A 22,763-nucleotide genomic window follows, 5' to 3' on the forward strand; every position below is an offset into this window, starting at 1 on the left:
CCCAGCTACTGGCGGACCAAGAGCATGTGCAATTACTTGAATAGGAGCGATGCTGCAATGTCCCAAAACCATTATTATATGGACGGGACTTCTGTGCTGCTCCTATTAGGGGGCATTCACATGGAGGAAGTCGGTGCGGATTCTGGCACAATAACTCGCGTAAGAATCAGCGCTGAAAAAAAGACCATCGACTTCAATGGGTTCAGTTTTCCGCACGGAACCCATTGAAATCAATGGGGGAAAAAAAAAGCTCCCATTGGGAGGCTTTTTTCAGCGCTGATTCTTACACGAGTTATCGTGCTTGAATCCACTTTCCTCAGTGTGAATGCCCCCTTGAACAAGAGTGATGCTGCACATGCGTCCTGCACCCAGAGGCCACTGAAACAGCTGATCTGTACGGGGTCCGGGTGCCATATGCCAACACTGATAACCTATGTGAAAAATTAATTTGGGACCTAACCTTTTAAATAAAGGCCAGTATAATGGTACAGAAAATCCAGCTGCATTATGGCCATGTGCAAAAGGCCGAACACTTAAGTAGGTGGATTGCGGTTTGGTAATTTTTTTTGTAGATTTGCAATGTAGCCGGAAAATCTGCAAACAATACTCTACTCTCAAACAATCCCGGTAATGCCCTATCCATATTGGATGGTACTATGGTGCCCCATACCGTTTACCCCCAGGGGTTCCCATAGAATAAGAGACTCATTACAAGGAATAAACTCATGTCAAACTGCTTTATTACATCTTAAATAACAGTACATTTTAATATAGTATCTATCTTGCATCCAGCGTTCTTGTAGTACACTGACTTTAAAATTAAATACAAAAGGTGAAAGGGAGTAGGGGGTGCAAGAGAGCTCTACATAGTAATTTATGCAAGAAGTGGGCGGGGCATCTTTCCTTGCCAGTTCCCGGCCTAACGCACAATTACAGCACTTTTTTTTTTTTGTACAGAAAGAGGAGAAAAAAAAATAAAAAATAAAAAGCCTCTACTGCTAAGGGTTTGAGTATCGATCATATACAATTAGGAAGAAGCTAATGAAATTAAAAATGTGCTACTTTCTTACTGCACAGACCGTGGAACAGAGGTGCAGTTCCTGTGTATTGGTGTCCAGATCTCTACAGTAACAAATAGACTCCAACAGAACGGGGTGGAAGGGACGTAAGAAGGAGGGAGGGAGGGGGGGGGGGGGGGGAACAAAAAAAAAAAAGCTGTTCTTGGAAGAACAAAACAAATCAGATGCAAGATCCTCTTTCTACAAGAACAGGCTGAGAAGCATCAACTTAAACCGGGGTAAAAGTTTAATTTCAAATTTCCCAACCCTTCCTGGAAAAAAAAAAAATCGTTTGATTTTTTTATGCAATCGTTTGAACAGGATGTTTTTTTTATTATTTGTTAAAAAAAAAAAAAAAAAGTGAAATTAAGCTACTCGTCCAAAGTGCTCTTTTTTTTTTTTTTGCACTGAATTTTTTTTCCACGAAAATGTATACAGAGAGAGTAGCCGTGATTTATAAAAAAAAGAAAAAAAAAAAGAAAAAAATGAGCACAACCGCAATAGTTATTTCATTCTTTTTAAACAGGTTATTTCTTTTAAAATTAAAAGAAAAGAAAAAAAATTGGGGGGGAAAAAAAAAACGAAAAAAAAAAAAAGAAAAACATCTAAGGACTCTCTATTTGCACATTATTAAGCAACTCTACAGCATGCAATCTTAAGAGGAAAACCCATCCCTATGGCAAACACACCCCCACCCCCCCGCCAACAGAAGAATAAAAGCTTTCTTAAGTTTTAACTTAGAAAGTTCAAGATCATTATTTTCAAAAACATTAAATTTGTACATCATTTCATACACATCTGACGTGATCTCCGGAGAGTACAGACATGTACATCTGTCCACGGCTGCTGCTCCTAATCTATCAGTATATGGGACCAGGGTAGTGTTCATGAAATATACCCTTGTACGTCTCGATATCTCTTCCCCAGTGTTAACAGAACGAGTGTTCGGAAAAGGGAACGTGGGTCTGAATGGTTTGGGAATATTTTTTTTTTATTTTTTTTTTAATATTTTTATTTTTCACGTGAATAAAGGATTTGACATGTGTTAAAACTGTGAAGGACAAAATAATAATAAAAAAAAATATTTTATTTTTTTTTTGCTGGCAACAGCTTACAGCACCAACAAGACTACTAGATGCCCATCTAGGAGTACATGTCTTTGCTCAAAAAGGAGCACACTAAACAAACCACATGACTGGTGCTTGATGTAGGTGCTTACAATAGACTAGAGATGCCGCCAGCTTGGCTCTAAAAAGGGAAATAAATCTTGTCCCCACCCAGAAAAAAAAAAAAAAAAAAATACATATATATATATAAACAAGTACTATGGGTTAACCTCAATAGCAAAGGGTGAGCTGAACATTGCTCTGCAATCTTGCATGCTCTCCATCCCTGAAGGAGTTCTAATAGTGTGTTGGGGTGCGAGAGGAGAAGGTGGAGTGGTGTAGATGCATTCATAGAACAGAACACAGTTCATTGGCATCGGTGGTATAAAGAACTGTACATGGTTAACCGAGTCCTTCCAACACTCCGGTCGCATCTGTTGCAGAGTCCCGACATTGGACGGTCAATTCTCTTAGATGACACGAGACTCTGAAGGCACTCCAGGCATTGGGTTACTAACATTTCCCAAGCAGTTGGTGCTCAAAAGTAACTCAATTACTGGAGCAACCTACCCGGGGGAGGGTTGACAGATTTGACATAGGACCATTACATGGAGGGCACGTGGATGTCTAATATGCTCTTTAATGTTCAGAGGATTCTGTACCTGTGCAACAGATTTCACATAGACAATACAGGGACACTTTACAGCTTTTTTTTTTTTATAAGAGGCCCTGACTTACAGGTCTATCACATCCCACCTTCACTTAATGGACCAGAAAGAGGGGGCACGAAAAAAAAAAAATTACAAAAAAACCCCAAAAAACAAAAGAAACCCTGTTAACTGTTATACAATCCTGTACTGCAGGTCTCACATTAACATCCGGCTTAAGGAGAATGACGAAAGAAAAACCAGACTCGCTGCTCTAGAACCTTCAGATTAACAATCATGAAATGGACTTTATGCTCGGTATAGCTATTTCTTGGTTATCTCTTACGGCGCATAGTGTTTTTGTATCATTATTCAAGACGAAAAAAAAAGGTGAACGAAAGGGATGAAGGAGGGAAGAAAAAAAAACAAAAAAAAAAACAAAGACAAAATAAAAAAAGAAAAAAATGGTCCCAAAAGGAATGCACAATTCTCGGTTTCAGAACCACAAACAATTCTTCCTATAGCAAATAATTGTGCTCTTGTTTTCAGCAAAAAAAATGAGAGGAGAGGTTCTGCCCTTTGATGTATGGGAGTAGGGAGAGTGGGTGTCCACGTTAGTATGGTTGGATCGGATATGCTATGATTTAAAATTTTCGAAGGTTGGAATGCTCTTCCAGTCATGGAGAAGTCCGCTGGGTGTCTAGGAGGAAAGAAAAACTCTTTTAGATTTACAAAAAAAAAATTAGAATTTTTTTTTATTAATATAATATAATATATTATATATATATATATATATATATATATATATATATATTTAAAAAAAAAAATTATAATACGGTATTGCAGCTTTGACATTTAAGTGAATGATATAAAACCGCACTGCCTTGCAATATCGCTATCAAGTAGACCGACCAATAAGCACGACGTAGAGGCCGCTGTGATCACGGCGACAGCTGAGCGGTGGGAGTGCTGTCACTCAGGGCTATGGAGTCACAACCAATTTTGGCTGGAGTTGGAAAAACATTACCGACTTCAGCTTCAAAGTGATTATTTTTAACGATATTATACAAATATTGTATAATTAGACATATAGTTTGTTACATATTTACTTTTATAGGAACCAATCCCTTTAACGAATTGAGACGATCTTTATTACTTCTGACCGTGGCTGTCAGCCATTTATGAAGGAGTTGGAGTTAGAGTCAGGCCTACTGCTGTCAGTGTGATCTAAGGACAGGGCCTCAATAGTCCATTCCCAGAAACCCCTAGAAATGAATTTTTCTTCAATAAAAAGCAACTACAAGAGAAACCTACATTTGATATATGGTGACAAGTCAGAATCTCTGTCTTAGCGGCACCAAGTGGATGTAGGATCAGTCATTTAATGACTAGAACCTTAAAAGTGGCACATAAGGCCTAGTTCACACGGGGATTCCACGTGTCATTTTCCATCGTGGCTGCCGATGAAGTGCATGGCATCCAGTTGCCGCTTTCCAATCCGGATTAGGCCCCAATAAATGGGTCTAGTCCAGAGGGTGCTGTCACAAGGAGGACACCGTGGCTGATTCAGCCATGGAATCTGCCTGAAGGATGGACAGCTTGTTTCTTTTTTCTGCTAGAGGCAACATGCAGGAAGAAAAAAAAAAAAAAAAAAAAAAAAAAAAAAAGAACGGTCTACATAGACTGCCATTGTGAGGGGGCAGATTATGACGTGGATTCTGCGCCAAAATCCGCCCCCTCTTGCCCCGTGTCAATGGGGCCTAATAGGAGACCATTCTCCAAGGAGCTTTTGTCCCTTGTATTGCCCTCCAAGAAGTCATTAGGATCCAAGTTAGGAAACCTGACATCATGACATTTATATGATCTTGGATTTTATAGACCATGAACATGGCGGTTACATAAACAGCAGACCCACAGCCCAGACCAATGGGATCTCCAAAGGATGGGAGCTACAAAGAGCACCTGCCATATACTGCACCATATACTGAACCTGTAGCCCTTCCATAGGCTCTTGGATGCATTTACCTTCCTCTCTCTCATCTTAGACTATGAATAACAAGATTAGGTATAAAGGGTGTAGGCCATTTTTTCCATATTTTAGGGTATTTAAGCAGAAAAACCTAAATGTCTCAAGTCTGTTTCTTATTCATTTCAATGCAGTGCAAAATTGGGATGGGAGGCAAAAAAGTGGGAAAAAAAATAAAAATATATTACTATGCATCATTGACAATTCTGGACAGTGAAGATAGGGGCCACAGAAAGGGCCTTTTATTAAAAGGAGATTTTTTTTCCCCTCCTTTTCCTGCAGCAGTAGCAGGTCCAGTCTCCAGCTTACAGGTCCCCGGGCTGCTTGTGCTAGGTGACCGCTCTAACCAATCACTGCAGTCACGTGCACCTTCTGCACCGCTCACCACTGAAGCCTGTGATTGGTCAATGTGGTCACTTGCCACAAATGAGATCACTGCCGATGTCAGCCGGGGGACAGCCTGCTGTAAACGGAGAATCGGTAAGGAGTTCAATTTTTTTTTTTTATATTAAACATTTAATAAAATCAGTCAGAACAATCTTAAGTTCTGAAAAACAGGTTTTTACTTTTCCTTGAAGTTTTGCATTACTCGAGACCTTGTTAGCGATACCTGAGAGACTTGTTATGGAGGCCGGATCTCCAGCACAGTGTGAATTAAGCCTTCGCTTGGTGTTTGAGCGCTCATTGTATAACTGCAAGTAACCTCGCTTTGGATTAACATTCTCTAAATGTTGGCACTTCTCCTTATCTCTATTTATAAATGCTGACAAAGAAGGGTTTTCTCCAAAAAGGACATTTGCCAGGAATCAGAATAGTTTAAAAAGCGGGGCCCTGTTTAGCAAACATATGCACGGACTTGTTAGGGGAAAGTAAACATGTCAGGAGGATTGATGCCGCCAAGGACGCGCTTGTTGATACTCACAGACTTTAGTTCCAAATCTTGAGGAAGCTGTCCCATGACCCTGTTGCCACTGCCATGCCGTCATCTGTCACTCCCAAGCAACTTACACGGTTATCATGACCAGCGAGGACACCTTGAAATAAAACATTGGAAAGCGCGTGAGCTCAGCAAGGTTAAGACATTAACACACTGTCTGCTGATCTCTGCAGCAGACGACATTAGAAATGCATGAGTAGCCCCAATGGCCTAAATTATTCACAATGCCATCAGAAAGCCTGCCGCACTAACAGCTGGTCAAACTGCTGGAAGCTATTCCAGACCACATTGACGTAGGCAAACCAGCAGCCATTATGGACTCCACCTCCACCTATAGAGGAAGGAATCGTATACTGGAGGGTCTTCTGGGACTCGCTCACCTACTAGAGAAGCGGCTACACACACAGCACTAAATCCGCCGCCCAACCTTACTCTTCACCAAACAATCCTCTTTTACACGATATTCTAGGCCTATATAACACCGCTATACTGGAAGAGCAATAAGCCACGCCAGATCTCCATGAGACATACACTGATCGGTGGGGATCACATCTTGTTAGATCTATCGCAATCTCAGAGATTATCAGGGCAATAATCATAATACGCATACATGATGTATAGGCTAAAGCCGATCTGTAAATGGGGTGGTGGGATTGTAAAATTCCATCATCCTAAAGAAGAAGTGCGGTCACAATTTAGTCACCAAGAGAGGATCTACGCTACCCAATATGCATTAGATGAGGGGATGCACAACCTGTGAAATACTGCTACATGGCGTCGCATTAAAATGTAATGCCTATTCTGATCACACATTGATGGTATATACTATAATATCTGACATCAGAACTACACTTATCCAATGAAGGTGGGGGGGATGGGGGTCTCCTGCTACCAGATTTGTTACTCCAGAATACACTGAGGTGAGCATGTATTAGATGGGCTTTCTATATTGAGGTTCTCAAGTGTTATGGAAACAGCCAAGCATTTTATATCCCCCAAATATTACAATGCAGAGCACAACATTGATAAAGATCTTATTCCCTCTCTGAAGGGGACTATGAAACAGAGAGAAGTCCTAAATGTAGGGGGTGCCAGAGATGTATGTTGTGCACCCCGGTACTAGTGTTCAGTTATACCTGTGGATCCCCGCACTACACACAGCCAAGAGAGCACTTGTTAGTGGGTAAAGCTGCTGTCAGACAAGTCTAACTCCTCTGCCGCTCCTACTAATGCTCCGGCGCAGTCACATGACTGACTCAGTTCTACCCGATGGACTTGCCGCTGGAGTAGAGTAGAGACGGCATTTCATAGGGAGCCATAGCAGTGGCAGGGGTGGCTGACCACGGAGACCATGACCTACACAGTGACTGTACTGTAAAAAGTTTTGCATCTCCACCCAACCCCTTTAAACGGCAATAGTTGGAAGAGCCATGACTGTGGCTAACAGTGCAAAAGCCATGAATTTACTGGTAGAGAAGAAAGCAAGTGGACAAATAACTCTCTCCCTGTAGCGGTGGTTCTAGGGAGCATCCCTTACTAAAAGGAGGCCATATGCCTTAGACCACTGAACAAGTGCTTGACTAACTATTCTTACCAAACCACCCCCAACATACATGTAGCCGAGTGTGCATACGGTCAATAGGAACACCAAGATAAGCGTCTGCCAGAGACCTCTGGTTATGGCTGATAAAAGCGGACCCCTTAGGTAAATGGGGACATTTCTGAGATTGCACATTTGTAACAGGCCAGCAAATACGCTGCATGAGGCCAGGTCCCTCCATTATGGACAGGGGTTGAGGACAGAGAAAGGCATCGAGGCCTGGAGGAATAAAGAGATGAACTATAGAGTCATACCTGCTCTGTCAGCCTTAAGCGTGTCCCAGACATTGCAATTGAAATCGTCATAACCGGCTAAGAGGAGGCGTCCGCTCTTTGAGAATGCTACGGAGGTGATGCCACAGATGATATTGTCATGAGAGTAAACCATCAGCTCCTGGTCTGCACGAAGGTCAAAAAGCCTGCATGTGGCATCATCTGAGCCAGTGGCAAAAGCATTGCCATTGGGGAAGAACTGAAAAAAGAATATATATATTATAATATAGAATATATATTATTATTAGAAAAATTAAAACAATAGCAAAAAATCCTAGTATTGTAATCAACTTACAGCTACAGAACCTGAGCATAAGCCACTGTAATATATCTGGTGCATTTTAAGATTGTCAAGCGTGAAGGAATATTAGGACAATTATTAGAAATAAGCATTCCTATGATAACGTCACCAGCTACTTGGTCCAGCGCATGCAGATGAAGCCCAACCACATGCAGTGATCAAGGCTTGCTCAGTTATACAGGTATACAGACGCCTGCACTACAATGTTAGGATGCAGCCTAATATAGTATCAGTACATCTCTCAGTGTAGACATGGATGTGCTGCACTGGGATCAGAAGGGGTCCTCCCATGCACCATACAGAATGTGCTTCCGGTGGGGCCGATCCATTTTGTTCCAATGACAGATTATAGTGCTGGTCCCTGGTGTGTTATGGCACCAGAAAGGATAGGAAGCGGCCATGGAGATGTGTGCATCATGGGAGAGTCATCTGAGTGCACTGCGCCCTGCACTTAATGCTTGGTTGTGCGCATGGGGCCTAAGCAGACTGTCTTTCAGTGAGACACCGCATACTGAAAAGTCTCGCAAAGCAGACCGTACCCTTTCTAACCCACATCCTTGGCTTCTCACCTACTCGACCAGTGCCCTACTTTCTTTGCATTTATAAGGACAATAACCCTAAAACTTTCCTTTGGAAGAGATATTTAAATAGGGCTGAAACCTCAGATCACGTTATCTTCCAAAAGGTGGCGCTAGGCCAAGTTTTCTATTTTCCGCCAACAAGGATTTTGCATATCTTTCCGCTACATGAATAAGAACAATTACAGTAGTGACTAAGTCAGGCAATTGCAACACTTAAGTTTACTCGGCAAAAATGGGATAGTCTTAATAAATCCAGTTTCTTATGTTCATGCCTCCTTCAGCCTCCTTATTACAGTCAGACTGCTCCTCTAAGTGAATGGTAAGCTTCCAGAAGGAATGACAGACGAATGGTACAATACAGAGTTATAAGAGAAGATGCTACAGAGAATGGCTACTTCATGAAAAATCTACTCAGAATACTTACACAGATAGCATTGATGTCAGACTCATGGCCGGTGAAGGTCTGTCGGCACATGCCTTCTCGGATATCCCAAAGTTTGGCTGAGGCATCGCAGGCCCCAGACACAAAGCACCTGGAATCTGGAGCAAGGGACAGGCTCATTACATCCCCGGTGTGTCCAGTAAAGGTGGTTGTCTGCTGGCCAGTTTCAATGTCCCAAAGAGCGCTGCACACAAGAGAATAGGAGACGTATTACACTATATTTATTACACTATATTTATGGACCTCCGCCTTTGTACAAGGAGCTATGGACTCGCATATAGGCTGGGAAATACACACAAGAGCCGCACAGCGAGACAAACAGAAGTCCTGAATACTGGTCTCACATCAATATCTGGGAAGAGTTTAAAGCAGGGGTGGGCAATTAATTTTCCCATGGGGCCACATGAGAAATAGCAACGGTAATAGAGGGCCATGTGTGCTGCGGCAAATTTAGCTCCACCCACTTCTCTGCTGACTCCGCCCATTCTCAATCATTTTTCCATGTGCCCCACAAAGTAAAGTCCTCCTACAGTCACCTGTACATTATACACCCCCACATTATAACGTTTCCCTCCAAATGTCCCACAGTATTAAATCCCTCTCCTGGTGCCCCAGTATAACCTAGCAGAAACTAGAGGGGACATTAAACTGGGGCAGCTGGAGGGGGACATTAAACTGGTGGCAACTAGAGGCAGACATGCCCCCTCCAGCTACCTCCATCATTTAATATCCTCCTCCAGCTGCCCCAGTTTAATATCACCCTCAATCTTCCCCCCTAGTTTAATGACCCCCCCTCCATGTGCATTCAGGGTAACTGCCCCCCTACATCTGCCCCTAGTTCCCCCCTCTTGCTCACACATGCTGTCTCTTCTCTCTTTATCATCCAGCAGCCTCCATTGCCGGCAGCTTGCAGTAAGCACACAGTCCCGTGTGGCTCCTCCCACTAACAAGTCATAGCCTATCCTGGTGATAGGCTGTGATGACATCATCACAGGTCCTTGAAAAAACTTCCACTAGCTGTGCTGGCCGCATAGAAATAGTCAGAGGGACGGATGTAGCCCGCGGGCCGGACATTGCCCAGGTCCGATTTAAAGGAAGAAGAATCCTATTTCTTCCTCTGCATAGCAACCTTCAAGCATGACGTAGCTTCAAGACCTCCAACTAACCCCCAGACATATACTTACCAAGTGGTATCTCCAGAGCTGGTAATTATTTGGTTATCATCCAGAAAACGACAGCAGGACAGATACCCTAAAGAGACACAGAAACGGTTAATACAACAGTTCTTAACTTGAGTAAAACTACTATATCTTATATAGGACCCCTCCCTTGTTTGTATGGAGCGGTGGTCCATGCACCTGCACTGCTGCTCCATTCACAGTCTAGTGGACGGAGCAAGGCCGCACAATAAGACGCTTCGCCATGTCTGGACGTCCCAGAGTCTGAATGAAGCAGCAGCGGGAACGTGCAACCATCACTACAATCAAATGGGGGCGCAAGTTTCTTGTGAGCAATGGAAGTCTCGGTGGTCGCAGTGTCACCAAGCTATCCTGTAGTTCGGTTTCTTGGTAGATTTAACCTGGATGGATCAATTTAATTTACAGGCTGCCTAAACAGAAGAGGAGCAGCAACCTGGGATTGAGTACACACATAATGGGCTTTCATGCAAACTATCACCAATCTCAGCTCAGGCCCCATGCACATGACAGTGTCAAGGGGGGCTTCCGATGCTTTGTTCCAATAAATATAGAGAAGTCTCTATCCTGCTCCGTGACATTGGAACTTGCTAAAGTATCCCTTAAATTCTATACGTCTATAGAAATAAAGCTGGTAGGGGCGACGCTCACCTGTGTGACCGGCCAACTCGCGGCTCACTCTCACATTTCCTTCACGGGTTTTCAGGTTGTAAATTGAACAAATGTTATCAAGACCACCGCAAGCCACGTAGTTTCCAGAGGGAGCATAAGCGCATGTCATAACCCAAGAAGAACGCAAGGGAATTGCATGAACCTACAATATAAAGACAAACAATATTAAAAGTATGCCACGTGAGAATTTTTTAATTTTTTTTAGGTCCCTGTATTCATAGTCGCGCCATCATTGGGACCTGCCTAAAACTAAGCCCATGGGGTATTTCTGATGCTTTATGTGAGATAAGTGAGATGGAGTAAATTCTGTCAGGACTCCCAGGTCATACGGTGAGGGTCCCGATGACTCCGCCCATATGTCAATCACTGTGTGGGCAGGGAAATCAGGACTCGCTCTCCTTCCTAGGAGTCTTGTCAAGACTTACTCTGACATCCTGCTCCAAATCATAAGAAATAAATCAGCTTCTCTCCCTCCATCTTATCCCGCTCTCAGAAGGTGCAGCTAAAAGTCACCTGGCAGGTTCACTTTAAAGAGGTTATATGAGGTGAGGAAACTTTTCCCCCAATGGAAAACAGCAGAGCTTTTGTGTGCAATGCATTACATAACACGTGACAAAAATAAAACATTTAATGGGAACCCATGGGGTGTAGTTGTGCCACCAAATCCCCCAAATGTCCTTATCTGCTGTCGGTTTAGTGTCCCTATAGCCCTACTGTATCCTGTGTATACTGCTCGCACCAGACCTTACTCCTGCACATCTGCGCGATCTCTGGTGCATGTGCACTGTAGCCGAGGTGTATACTCGAGCTTCACTAAGTAACCACTCCGATGCTGGGAGTACCGACACTGGGTAAGAACTAAAGTGTGTTTACACTGCAGGCACAGACGGGTTACAATAGATCTATTTAGGACACTAATCCACCTGCTCATAAGAACCGGTGAAGTTCTCTTTAAGACAAGGAACCCACAACACACCTGAGAGACCTTTCCCTTTGCACATTACTCCCTCCTGGGCAGGCGGCCACGCTCTGCATTGTGGTTCCCTGGATACAATACACCTGTAAGAAAACTTCTTGGCAAAGTGTCTATTATGGGTATCTAAAATCTCAGCAGTCGTGTCCTTGTTGTTCCTACAGTAGGAAGCCGCAGCCTGCCCGGGCGTGTGCAATACTCTAATACTCATCCATAAGTAAACCGGACTCTCCAGATACCGCCACCCCCCCATACTATGTGTATACAGTGTATAGAGGATGCAAACGTATACACAGCGAATGGATTCCCATCCGGACCCAATGTGATGGTGTGCTCATCCATAGCAATTATTAACATCGCAGGTACATAATACACACATGTATAATATGCACACAAACCTGCTCACAGTACAGACAACGCTGGTTATGGTGTAAACATCGGCCCTATGAGTAACAATTCTGTGAACCGGCTGCTGATGTAAGGGATAGTTCACACGGGGGGTTCCACGTGTGCACATTCCGTCGCGGCTTTCTGCTCTGGATTAGGCCCAAATGAATGTGCCTAGTCAGGAGGAAGGTTTCACGAAGCGGACGCCGGGGCTGAATCAGCCGCAGAATCCGCCTGAAGAAAGGGCAGCTCGCTACTTTTTTTTCCGCAAGCGGTACCACACTGCTCGCAGAAAAGGGGAATAACCGGCTCCCATTGATTTCAATGGGAGGAATTTTTTTTTTTTTTAGCAGGATTTTGACACAGAATCCACGTCAAAATGTTGACCCTTTTGGCCCATGTGAACTAGCCCTAAAAGGAACCCAATCCAACGGCCCCCTGTATGAATAAGGTGAATGTGCAAGATGAGGGCAATAGACATGAATAGAGTGCTGCATATTCCCCACCCCCACTGTTGAGTCTCGGCACATTTGGCTTTTGAACCCTCCTTCCTCTGCAGTAATAAACAGGTTGTGTAAAGATATCTGGAGCACGCACTCGGCCCGTACAACCAAGGACACGGATATTATGAACCCTGTACAGGTTTTTCTAGGAATACAGCCGCATAGTACCGAAATACACGGCTCCAAATGCATCAGCACTGCAGGGTCTCACAAGAAGCTACTTGGGGAGGGGGGAGATGCTGTCCTGTGTTATCTACTGGCTCTTTAAGGTCTCATGCACATGATCATACTTGATGCCATATATTATCCACAATCACAAGTCTAATTCTGAATACAGGGACCCATTCCTTTCTATGGCCCCGCACACGCACCCGTGTCTGGGCCATAAAAAAAAAAAAAAGCTGCAAAATATGGAGAAGGTCCTGTACCTGTCCATTCTTACCAGTGTATTGGATCGGTGACAAACATCAACCCATGCGTCATCCATTCTACTTTTACTGGTAGTGTATACGAAGCCAACCAGTTGTCACCCCTCTTATAGGGGTTGTGCCAATACAGATACTTATCCACCTAATTAAAGGACCGGGCATAAGTGTTAGACCGCTGGATGCCCGACTGCATGGACCCCGAGTGATCAGAAGAACAGGGAACACACAGTCCCTTCATCCTACCTGCGAATCTGTGGTTGTGCCACTCCAGACAATTCTCCAATTTACAGGAGATCAGGTTGCTGGGGGTCCAACCACTTTATCCTCTAGAGGACAGATAGTCCCCTTGAATCCTACCTGAGAACAAAGTGCCGGCACACTTTCACGTTTATGGGACTGCAAGAAACTGAAGTGCAGGGTGGGCTGCAGTGTAAGTGCACCGGCACTTCATTCACAGGCAAGGTTCAGCGGGACTATCTGCTCCCTGTTCTCTGGAGGATAACGCAGGTGGACCCCCAGCTAAGTTCTGTTGCAAAAAGACATGCTGGCGACCTAAGCCACCATTAGAGGGAGCTATAGCGCTTGCTGCAGACTGTTTAGAGATCACATTGAATATCACAACATGCTGTCTCTAGTGGGAAATGAAGCACCCTGCCGGCACCACTACCTCTGGAAAGCAGGGGATTTGGAGCCATAATGATAGATAACCCATACTACTTTATAAAAGGTGGAAATTCACTTTAAATCAGAGACGCTAAAGAGTCGCTATTTTATTTATTGCAACGTCTCCTTGCCATGATCTACTTGTAAACCTGCAGGATGCCAAGCATGAAACACAACCCTCTGCAGGCAGCTCCTGAGAGCTCAAAAGTGTTGACTGAGACAGGAAGAAGCTGCAAACCGCAAATGAAAGAGGTCAGGAACTCTAACATCGAGTAACCCAACCACTCATGCCAGGAAGGGAAGAAAAGTTGCTAATCTAGAAATACTACATTAGACAAGAAGTCAAGGGAGGCTTCAGATTACAGCCCAAGACATCTTCTCTAACAGCTTCTTTAGAAATCACTATTGTGCAAAGGTGCACACATATATACAGTGTGTGTGTGTGTGTGTGTATACATATATATATATATATATATATATATATATATATATACACACACACACACACACACACACACACACACACAATTCTACAGCTACAGCTATGTATGTAAATGGAGCTCGAGATCACTATCACATATATACGGTGATCAGTTGAGGTATACTGGTGGCTCTGGGAGGACAGAGCCTCGCACAGCAGAGTTTATACAGCGCAGGTTTACTTTACCACACCATTTGTTTCCTGTATCCCTCCACTATAAATCATGAGCGCTGCTGCAGGAAGAGCTGATGTAAGCCAGGTCCTCTAGTCGCCTGCCAGAAGGCTGTATATGACATCAGAAGTGAGCTCAACACTACAGCCCTCAATATAAACTCAATGTATAGCATGCACAATTTAAAGGGGAAGGATAGAAGCTTTATACTAGCCCCTTCCTCAGTTGGACATAGGGATGTGTGACTACACATAGTATTGTGGAGAAGGATGGTGAAATATTGCCTGGACTAACATATGAAGGTAGCTCTAATCACTTCCAGGATGTTGATGACCTATCTTCAGCATATAGGTCAATCAAAAAAAATTGGGGAGAGGTCTGGCACCCCAGGACCCCTGTTTGAAGGGGCAGCTTCAGGGGCTAGGCGACATCACATTCCTTGGTCACATGACCTGATGCAGGTTGGCCCATTCTATGCTGCAGTGCCCATGTGAACGCTGCCGCCCCTTCACACCACAGTAAAGCTGGGTGAGCAGGATCCTTGCTGACCTGAGTTTAAGGTCATGGACTCTAAATCACCATCATAAACTTGACGGTTAATTAGGTTGTATTTTTTACCTGCAGCAGACACTAGGGGGCGCTTACTGAAGATTACTGCACTACATGGGAGCTATAGCAATCCACATGCTGCAGAAAGGCTCCCCTAGCCATTGCTCTAGGAGGTTGGACATTTAAAGACGCCTTTACATCTTAAAGTGATGACGACGCACTAGGATACGCCATTACTTTATGACTGGTGAGTGTCAAACCTGCGTGACCCCCCACCCCTTCCCCATTATCACCAATTGGGTGAATGAGGAGGCTGCAGGGCTATTTATTTCCATTTGCTCCCAGTTACTGTGCAGCTCCGTACAAGTGACTAGGGCTGGGAGTCCAGGAGCGCCATTGTACCGGAAAAAGCGAAAGGGGTGTTAGGGGAATTGTGTGATGGGGCCATAATAAAAATTAGTATTATTCCAAGTAAAGGCTATAACTGCATGGATGGAAAATATTCCCTCTGGTTGCATGTGATTGTCAAGTGGGGACTAAGAATACTGTGTGTACGGCCTAAACCAAGAGACCTTGTGATGTACTTGCACACTATTCTGTCACTGTGGGCGGGTTTTTAATAAAATTTACTCAAGGGTAAAGTGGAGGGTAGAAGAAAACTAAAAGGGAACATGTTATGGAAATGAATGAGAAGTCCCTATTAACCTGCACACCACTACATCCACAACCTACAGACCCGGCAGCCCTGGATGGGGATCTGTCAGCTTACAAGAGATTTGTGCTGTTCCTATACACTTGTACAGCTCCAGAGGAGTCACGCACCTTGTTTGTGGTGTAGCTGTCCCAGATGATAAGCTTGCCATCCTGGGAGGCACTAACTAGCAGCCTGCAGGGAAACAAAAGACAAAAACACGAGAACATTAGCCAAGACGTACAAGCAGCACTGCGGGACTAGTACGATCTCCTTACACAGCACGAAGATTATACAAGAATCTGTCCGGAAAGAAAAGACGTAGAAGGAGGAAAGTATAATATAATCGTAGGAGAACTCTTTAGTTATGAGATCTCGAAGGCTCTGGCTAAAACACATCTGCCGTTCCAATACTGAAGGTATACAGCGGCCATACAGTTTATGAGGAGAGTGCTGCCCCCTACCCTCCGTCTGAAGTGACCGACAGGCAAAGCACAAAATCAACAAAACCTGGCAAAGTTATTCCCATTTCTCAGCACTGTTACATATGGAAAACGTAAAGAAGAATAAAAAGGAACAAAGGGCTAATGGACATAAGTAGACAAGCAAATCCCATATAGAAGGCCCTACTAACATCAAACTACATGGATCCGGTCACCACTGCCATAGAGAAGCCATCCGAGCCTGGTGATCACCCGGGACTCAAAATCGATTGAAAAACTCACGGTATGAGGGTAACGTTAGATTCACGCTCGCGTTCGGGTCCGCATGAAGACCCGAAAGATGGAGGGCCCTGACTGCTTAGAAAGCGGTTACCAACGAAGACCATACTGGGGTCCGCCAGGTTTTATACGGAAACCAGTGGAGAGAAGAGTCTTCCGTGCAGGACTTTTCTCTCTGCTGATTGATTCTAACACTGTTTCCACATACAGTGGACTCCCACCTATCAGTGTTGGCTAGCCATTCAGGCCATGTGGTCTAACTCTAAGCCCCCATACACAACCATACTTTTAATGGCTGGCACACTGACCCATTATACTGCCCCATACACAGGCGTGTGTTTTATCATGGGTCTGTGAGCATGCAGGCAACACTCAGGCAAGTCTTATTCCTGTACGTAAAGGTCACATGAATATCTTCCATGCCATTTTCTCATGGACCTGCAGATACACATTTAGTACAAGCTATACCGTCCCCTCTCTTCAGTTACCTACCTGGAATCTGTGCCCCAGTGCATAGCATAGATTTTCGCAAGGTGGCCCCTCAAGGTACGCCTAGTGCGCATCTGAATTCGACCTACTGGATCAATATTGGCTGTGATCTAAATTAGGGGTAAGAAAAATAGAAAGTATTGGATTAGTTACATATTTAAGAACAAGAAAAATAGAGAGGAGCGAGTCAGAGCGCTTAGGAAACGTAAAGTGAGGTCTCACCTGAGCCAGAGTGGCATCTGCACATGCTTTCCTGGCATCCTGAGAGGGCAAAGAAAGAAAAAATTGTGTTATGTAAAGAACCGGGAGAAAAGCCCAGACAAGTTATTGCACGGTCATATCCTCATTCTACCTCGGGTGCCCTGTTACATTCAGATACTTTATAGTTGCTACCATTGCAGTCTCCGGAAACCGTAATAGTAAAAAAAAAAAATATAAACACACACACACATATATATATATATATATATATATATATATATATATACACACATGCCGTGTGTATGTATATATATATATATATATATATATATATATATATATATATATATATATATATATACATACATATACATATATATATAAATAAATAAAATACTGGTATAAAGCAGTGTATAATGATATTGTGCTACATGAGTTTTATGCCTGTTCTGATATGGCGGTATTTATTTCGCACCATCCGCCCTCATACACGTACAGGCTATCACTATGGCACTGCGGACCCATGGAAGCTAGAAATTCACATTCATGTCACAGAATCCTTGTTATGAACATCCCTATAACAGTACGACTATATCATATAAACCATTCCTTTCACCAAGCAGCAGCCTACACATGTGGAGAATACAAAGAACCTGTCAGATGAAAAAAAAAAAGTGATCTTCAGGCCACAAGTAATATGGTAGGAGGAGCAGAGCCTTTTCTGGGCCTAGGAGTCCAGTGGGAGGGCCTAGGAGTCCAGTGGGAGGGCCTAGGAGTCCAGTGGGAGGGCCTAGGAGTCCAGTGGGCGGGCCTAGTCCAACTGTCATACAGAATACTGTCAATCACTCGGTAGGATCGGCCCACTGGACTCCAAAGCCTAGAACACATCAGGCAGGATTTTCAACATTTTTTGTTTTTAAAACAAATTTAAAAGCTGGTGTAAATTTGGACATCACTTGTGTAAAGACTTAAAGGGGTATTCCATTTAGACCACCTTACCCCCTTATTCAAAGGCATCTTACTGATCGGTGGTTGTTGTTACAGCTTCACTAAACTGTGGAACAGGTTTTGATTTTCTGGCATTAATATTGTAACGCACTAACAAATTTTGGCTCCTTTGTGTGAAATACTGTACTGCCGAAAATGTGTACACTGGAGTACAGGGAGACAGGATAAGGTATTGGGCAGGGAAGCCATTTCTATATCAGGACATACAACCGTGATGTCATGAAAGAGGAGTCAGCTTTTACGTGGCACCAAGACTGCAGCTCTACCTGGATTATGGCCACGAATATGGCCGGCGGAAAGCAGCTACATAAAAATATCCCAATCATGTCTGTTCAACGGCTGATAATATGGGTTGAACGCTGATCTGTGTGTCAAATGAAAGCGCTCCCCTTTCATATGACACCAGAATCACTGTTCCAAGTATAAAACGCCCCCTCATCTCGGTTTGCCTGCACGATCCATCAGTTCCAGTTACAAGTGGTGTACAGATATCAGCTAGCAAGAAACAAGGAAACGCTGACATTTACAATATTAATGACACCAGAAAAAGCTAAACTTTCAAGAGTTTACTTATCTTCTACAATTATGTCAAGTGCAATGGAGAAAGGCACATCCTCCGATTCCGTGGACGTTGGTACTAACTGCTGTAAACATGGTGGGCCGGGCTGTTGAGTTGGAACCAATTTTGCATGGGATTGCAAAAAAAATACCAAATTCGGCAAATTAATATTGTATAATTAGTTTGTTACATATTTAAATAAGTTAGAGGATCTTTACTGACTGACCGATCGCGGCTGTCGGATATTTATGAAGGAGTTGGGCTGTGGAAATATAAAGGAGTCGGTGGTTTGGCCTTCTGTCTCCACACTCCTACATTTTGGACAGTGTACTTCAAGGTTTCGCAGGACTGTTAAACTCGATATTTGATGAGCTGTCCAAAACATTGCCACAGTAGCTGGTAGCAGCCCTCAAACCAGGAGGACATGAATAAAGTGTAATCTGAACACTCACTGACGTAGCTGCTCTCTTTGCAGGTCTCTGGCAGTGAGACCCAAAGGCAGGAGTTCGGCTAGGGTCACAATTGACATAGATGAACACTGGAGGACCCCACTGATGATATTTAGGTCCACCATTTGTCTGCCGTTTCAGAATTAAAACCAGCGGAGAGAAAAATCCTCTGGACTTCTCTCTGCCGGCAGAGTCTCCAATGCAGATGTGAACTTGGCCTTAGCACCTGATCATAAATCATTAAAAATTATAGAAAGGAAAATTGTATATGAGCCAATGATTTAATTTTTAATTTTTTTTTTCAGGGGGTTTACTTTTTTTTGCTTTCTTCTGGATCAACATGACAATAAGTTGGGGAAACACGGTGGCTCAGTGGTTAGCACTGCAGCCTTGCAGTCCTGGGTTTGAATCCTGCCAGGAACAACATCTGCAAGGAGTTTGTATGTTCTCCCAGTGTTTGTGTGGATTTCCTCCCATTCTACAAAGACATACTGATAGGGAAAAAAAAAAATGTACATTGTGATCCCTATATGGGGCTCACAATCTACATTAAAAAAACAAAAACATGACAACAAAGCCATGACTCCATCCATAGTTTTTGCAATTCGGAAGAAACAGACACATCCGCCATAGCTCACACTGGAACAAATGCTGCATCCAATGCATTATGATAAGATTCATGTAAAATAAGAGTTCTCCATTTTGCAAAAGGGTAAAGCTAAAATTTTGGTTCAAATCTGACTGTTAAATAACCAATACACAAAAAAAACCCTAAGCAGAGGAGGAAAAAAAAATGTACATAACTAATACAGGTCACAGCTCCTGCAAAACAGACCTTTTACCGGATATACTAACTAAAGACATCCAGGAAATCTGGTGCGGGCTGGAGCCAAGCTTTTAATAACTGTTTAGAAGAGACGAGAATTAATGAAGGCCGAGGACCATTCACTTTCTGATGTGTACGGAGATAAAGCAAACAGCCCGTGACAGATTCCCGGCCAGGTATTTGGCCATCTATAGTCGTCGTCTGCTATTTCTATAGATCTTGGTTTACAAACCGGCGGAGCCACTGGGGCCTTACATCAGAAATATTTGGTACGACCTCGTAACGAGGAGGGGGGATTAGCGAGGTCTGGAACGTTACGATGCATTACTGTGGACCTGGCTCGGAAATCTTCTACTTTTTATGAAACATCTAATCTGGTGAGGAACTAGGGCATTACTGGAAATTATAGACGGGCTCAGTAACGCTTGTAGATGTACAACGTGGAGGGAAAAGAAGGGACAAGCAAAAATATAAAAAAAATTTAAATAAAAAAATAAAAATCACATGGTCCATCTGGTGATGTCATGTAGGTTAATGTGGAGAGCGCTTACATTTTATTGGCAAATTCAATAAAGTTTATAGTTTTTAGTTGAGGGAGTTACTTCCATGTTTTTATCATTTTTCACCTTTATACTTTTACAAATTTATTTATTTTTCTCAATGTAGATGTTGAGCCCCATATAGGGATCACAATGTACATTTTTTTCCTATCAGTATGTCTTTTATAGAATGGGAGGAAATCCACGCAAACACAGCGAGAACATACAAACTCCTTGCAGATGTTCCTGGCCGGAGTCGAACCCAGGACTCCAGCGCTGCAAAGCTGCAATACTAACCACCAAGCCACCATGTTACCTCAACTTTTTTTTGTTGTTTTTTTGTTAAGGTCCATCTAGTGAGCAGCAAAACAGCCCAAACCAAAATAGATTTTTTTTTTTTTTTTTTTTGGCTGCCACGGGTACGTAGGGACGGTTAGCTGCGGGTAAGTTCAAGACAGCAAACTGCTGCAACTATGTCCCATGTGAGGGAGGGCAAAAAGATATCACATACCAAATAGTTTGGGTATTAGATGTAACCATCCTGTGCTTTTCCAGATGTGACTCATTACAACGCCGATAAGAAATCTCACTCATTTAAGGCATGCAACGAACCAAAACAAAAAGTATAACATTTATCTTTGTGCTGCCACGCAGTCTGCGAGGAGAAAAAAAAAAAAATCCACCGCGTATAACTGGCTGCAGCCAAAACAGGCGCCTCGGATGAAGGATGGATTTTATTTACTTTGTAAGAAGTTCGGCTATAACCTCGCAACTCCTTGAAGAGCTACTTCGACAGATCGACAAAAGAACGGAAAAGTAAAAAAAAACCTACAATTACATCAGGAAACGTAACCTGATAAGTGCAACGAGCAGTTAAGACCGTCCAAGATTGAGTAACGTAATATGATTGAGGAAGAGGACCCCGGAGGAGCCGGGCTGGAGACAACCAGAAAATAAGAAAAAAACGAGACTCTAGCGAAGTCCATACAACGCATTTCTTTACTCACTCTGATTTGGTTCTTGAGTTGCTCGGCCTCCTGGCGTAGCTGATCAAGTTCACTCATGGTTCTTCTCTAAGATGAAGCTTCTCTACCACCGACACTCAGTTCTGTATAGAGAGAAACAACAGGAATTAGTCTTCAGCTTTATTTCGGTGTCTTGGACTTACGGGAGAAACATGGACATGGATAAATCCACCACCAAAAACATTAACCTTTCTCACTTGCACAGCCTTCCCGAAGTTTAACACCGAGGAGCACTGAAGACCCTCGGCAGTCATCCGAGACAAGTTGCTGACATTGGCTGTTCCGACATATGAGCTGAGCAAAGATGTCAGAAACAAAGCCCCGTGCGGATATCTAATAAAGCATCATTGTACCTCGGGGATGGGCAAAATTAAGTCGGGTCATTTAGACCACTCCATGAGCCATTTTACCTTTGAGTGCCCCGGCAATTAGAAAGTTTATAGACATTGGTTAAAGACCATCAAGAAGTTGGGTGCCAGTTGGGAATTTAGTTTGGCAAAGACCTCATCATCCCACGTCTACATTTTACCCATCTTGAACTTTTTTCTGTCAAAAATGTACCTCCAAGCCTTCTACTATAGTCGTGCTCATCGTCTACTTACAGTTCCCCTGAAATACAGGTCTCGGCAGCTGTACGGTCCCGCTACCAGGTGCACTTGTGTCGTACAGCCCTTTCACCTGTCCTCCATACAATGTCATCTTTAAGCCCGAATAGATCTGAGTTACTCATTCAAATCCGGTTAACTCAAAACCGGCTGAGAGTCTTAAAAGGTCCACTATCCTCCTGACCCTAATCCAACGTTCGCTTTTCTTTATAGACACTCAAGGACAAAAACAAGTAAAAAGAAAAAGGGTTGTGGAGCCGGTGAAGGAACCGCTTGTTTCATCACCGAGATTGGGGTTTACGGATGAATAAAGTGACCAAACAATACCGACATCACACAACGCTGATCAATACTCCGACACCACTTCCTACTCAAGACCCAGAAGTTTTGCGCTTTGGACTCACACAGGCATAGGTGTATTTTGAGATCTTGAAGCAGGTATGTCCCCAAGATGTGATACGAGAAAACGCCAGATGGCTCAGTGGTTGTAGACTAATATACTTAAATCATTAAAAACAGCCCGATAAGTAGGTCTGCAAAGTCCTCGCTCATGACAATCTCCTCATGGTGGAGGTCTATACTATTAAAGCTAACTGCTGTGTCTGAGCCTAGCCGGTGGAATGAGAACAATAAGCACACAACATACTGAAGTATC

The 22,763-nt window shown here is 43.4% G+C and overlaps 1 protein-coding gene across 3 annotated transcripts in view; it reads right to left on the bottom strand.

The window, feature by feature from the left end:
• Nucleotides 1–723: 723 nt before the first annotated feature.
• GNB1 (G protein subunit beta 1) overlaps nt 724–22,763 on the bottom strand; it is a 46,498-nt gene continuing 24,458 nt past the window's right edge. For 2 of the 3 annotated variants that reach the window (XM_075279636.1, XM_075279634.1), the window contains exons 2-11: nt 21,486–21,586; nt 17,119–17,157; nt 16,900–17,006; nt 15,817–15,880; nt 10,818–10,980; nt 10,155–10,221; nt 8,953–9,154; nt 7,629–7,845; nt 5,760–5,871; nt 724–3,511 (exon numbers count right to left, since the gene is read on the bottom strand). In XM_075279636.1, the coding sequence (XP_075135737.1) occupies nt 5,765–5,871; nt 7,629–7,845; nt 8,953–9,154; nt 10,155–10,221; nt 10,818–10,980; nt 15,817–15,880; nt 16,900–17,006; nt 17,119–17,157; nt 21,486–21,542 (1,023 nt within the window). In that variant the 5' untranslated portion in view covers nt 21,543–21,586 and the 3' untranslated portion in view covers nt 724–3,511; nt 5,760–5,764. Of the gene's footprint in view, nt 3,512–5,759; nt 5,872–7,628; nt 7,846–8,952; nt 9,155–10,154; nt 10,222–10,817; nt 10,981–15,816; nt 15,881–16,899; nt 17,007–17,118; nt 17,158–21,485; nt 21,587–22,105; nt 22,249–22,763 lie in introns of those variants that run through there. The other variant, XM_075279635.1, reaches the window with a different exon arrangement.

Source organism: Leptodactylus fuscus, chromosome 6, assembly GCF_031893055.1.
Source record: "Leptodactylus fuscus isolate aLepFus1 chromosome 6, aLepFus1.hap2, whole genome shotgun sequence".
Classification (NCBI taxonomy): Eukaryota; Metazoa; Chordata; class Amphibia; order Anura; family Leptodactylidae; genus Leptodactylus; species Leptodactylus fuscus.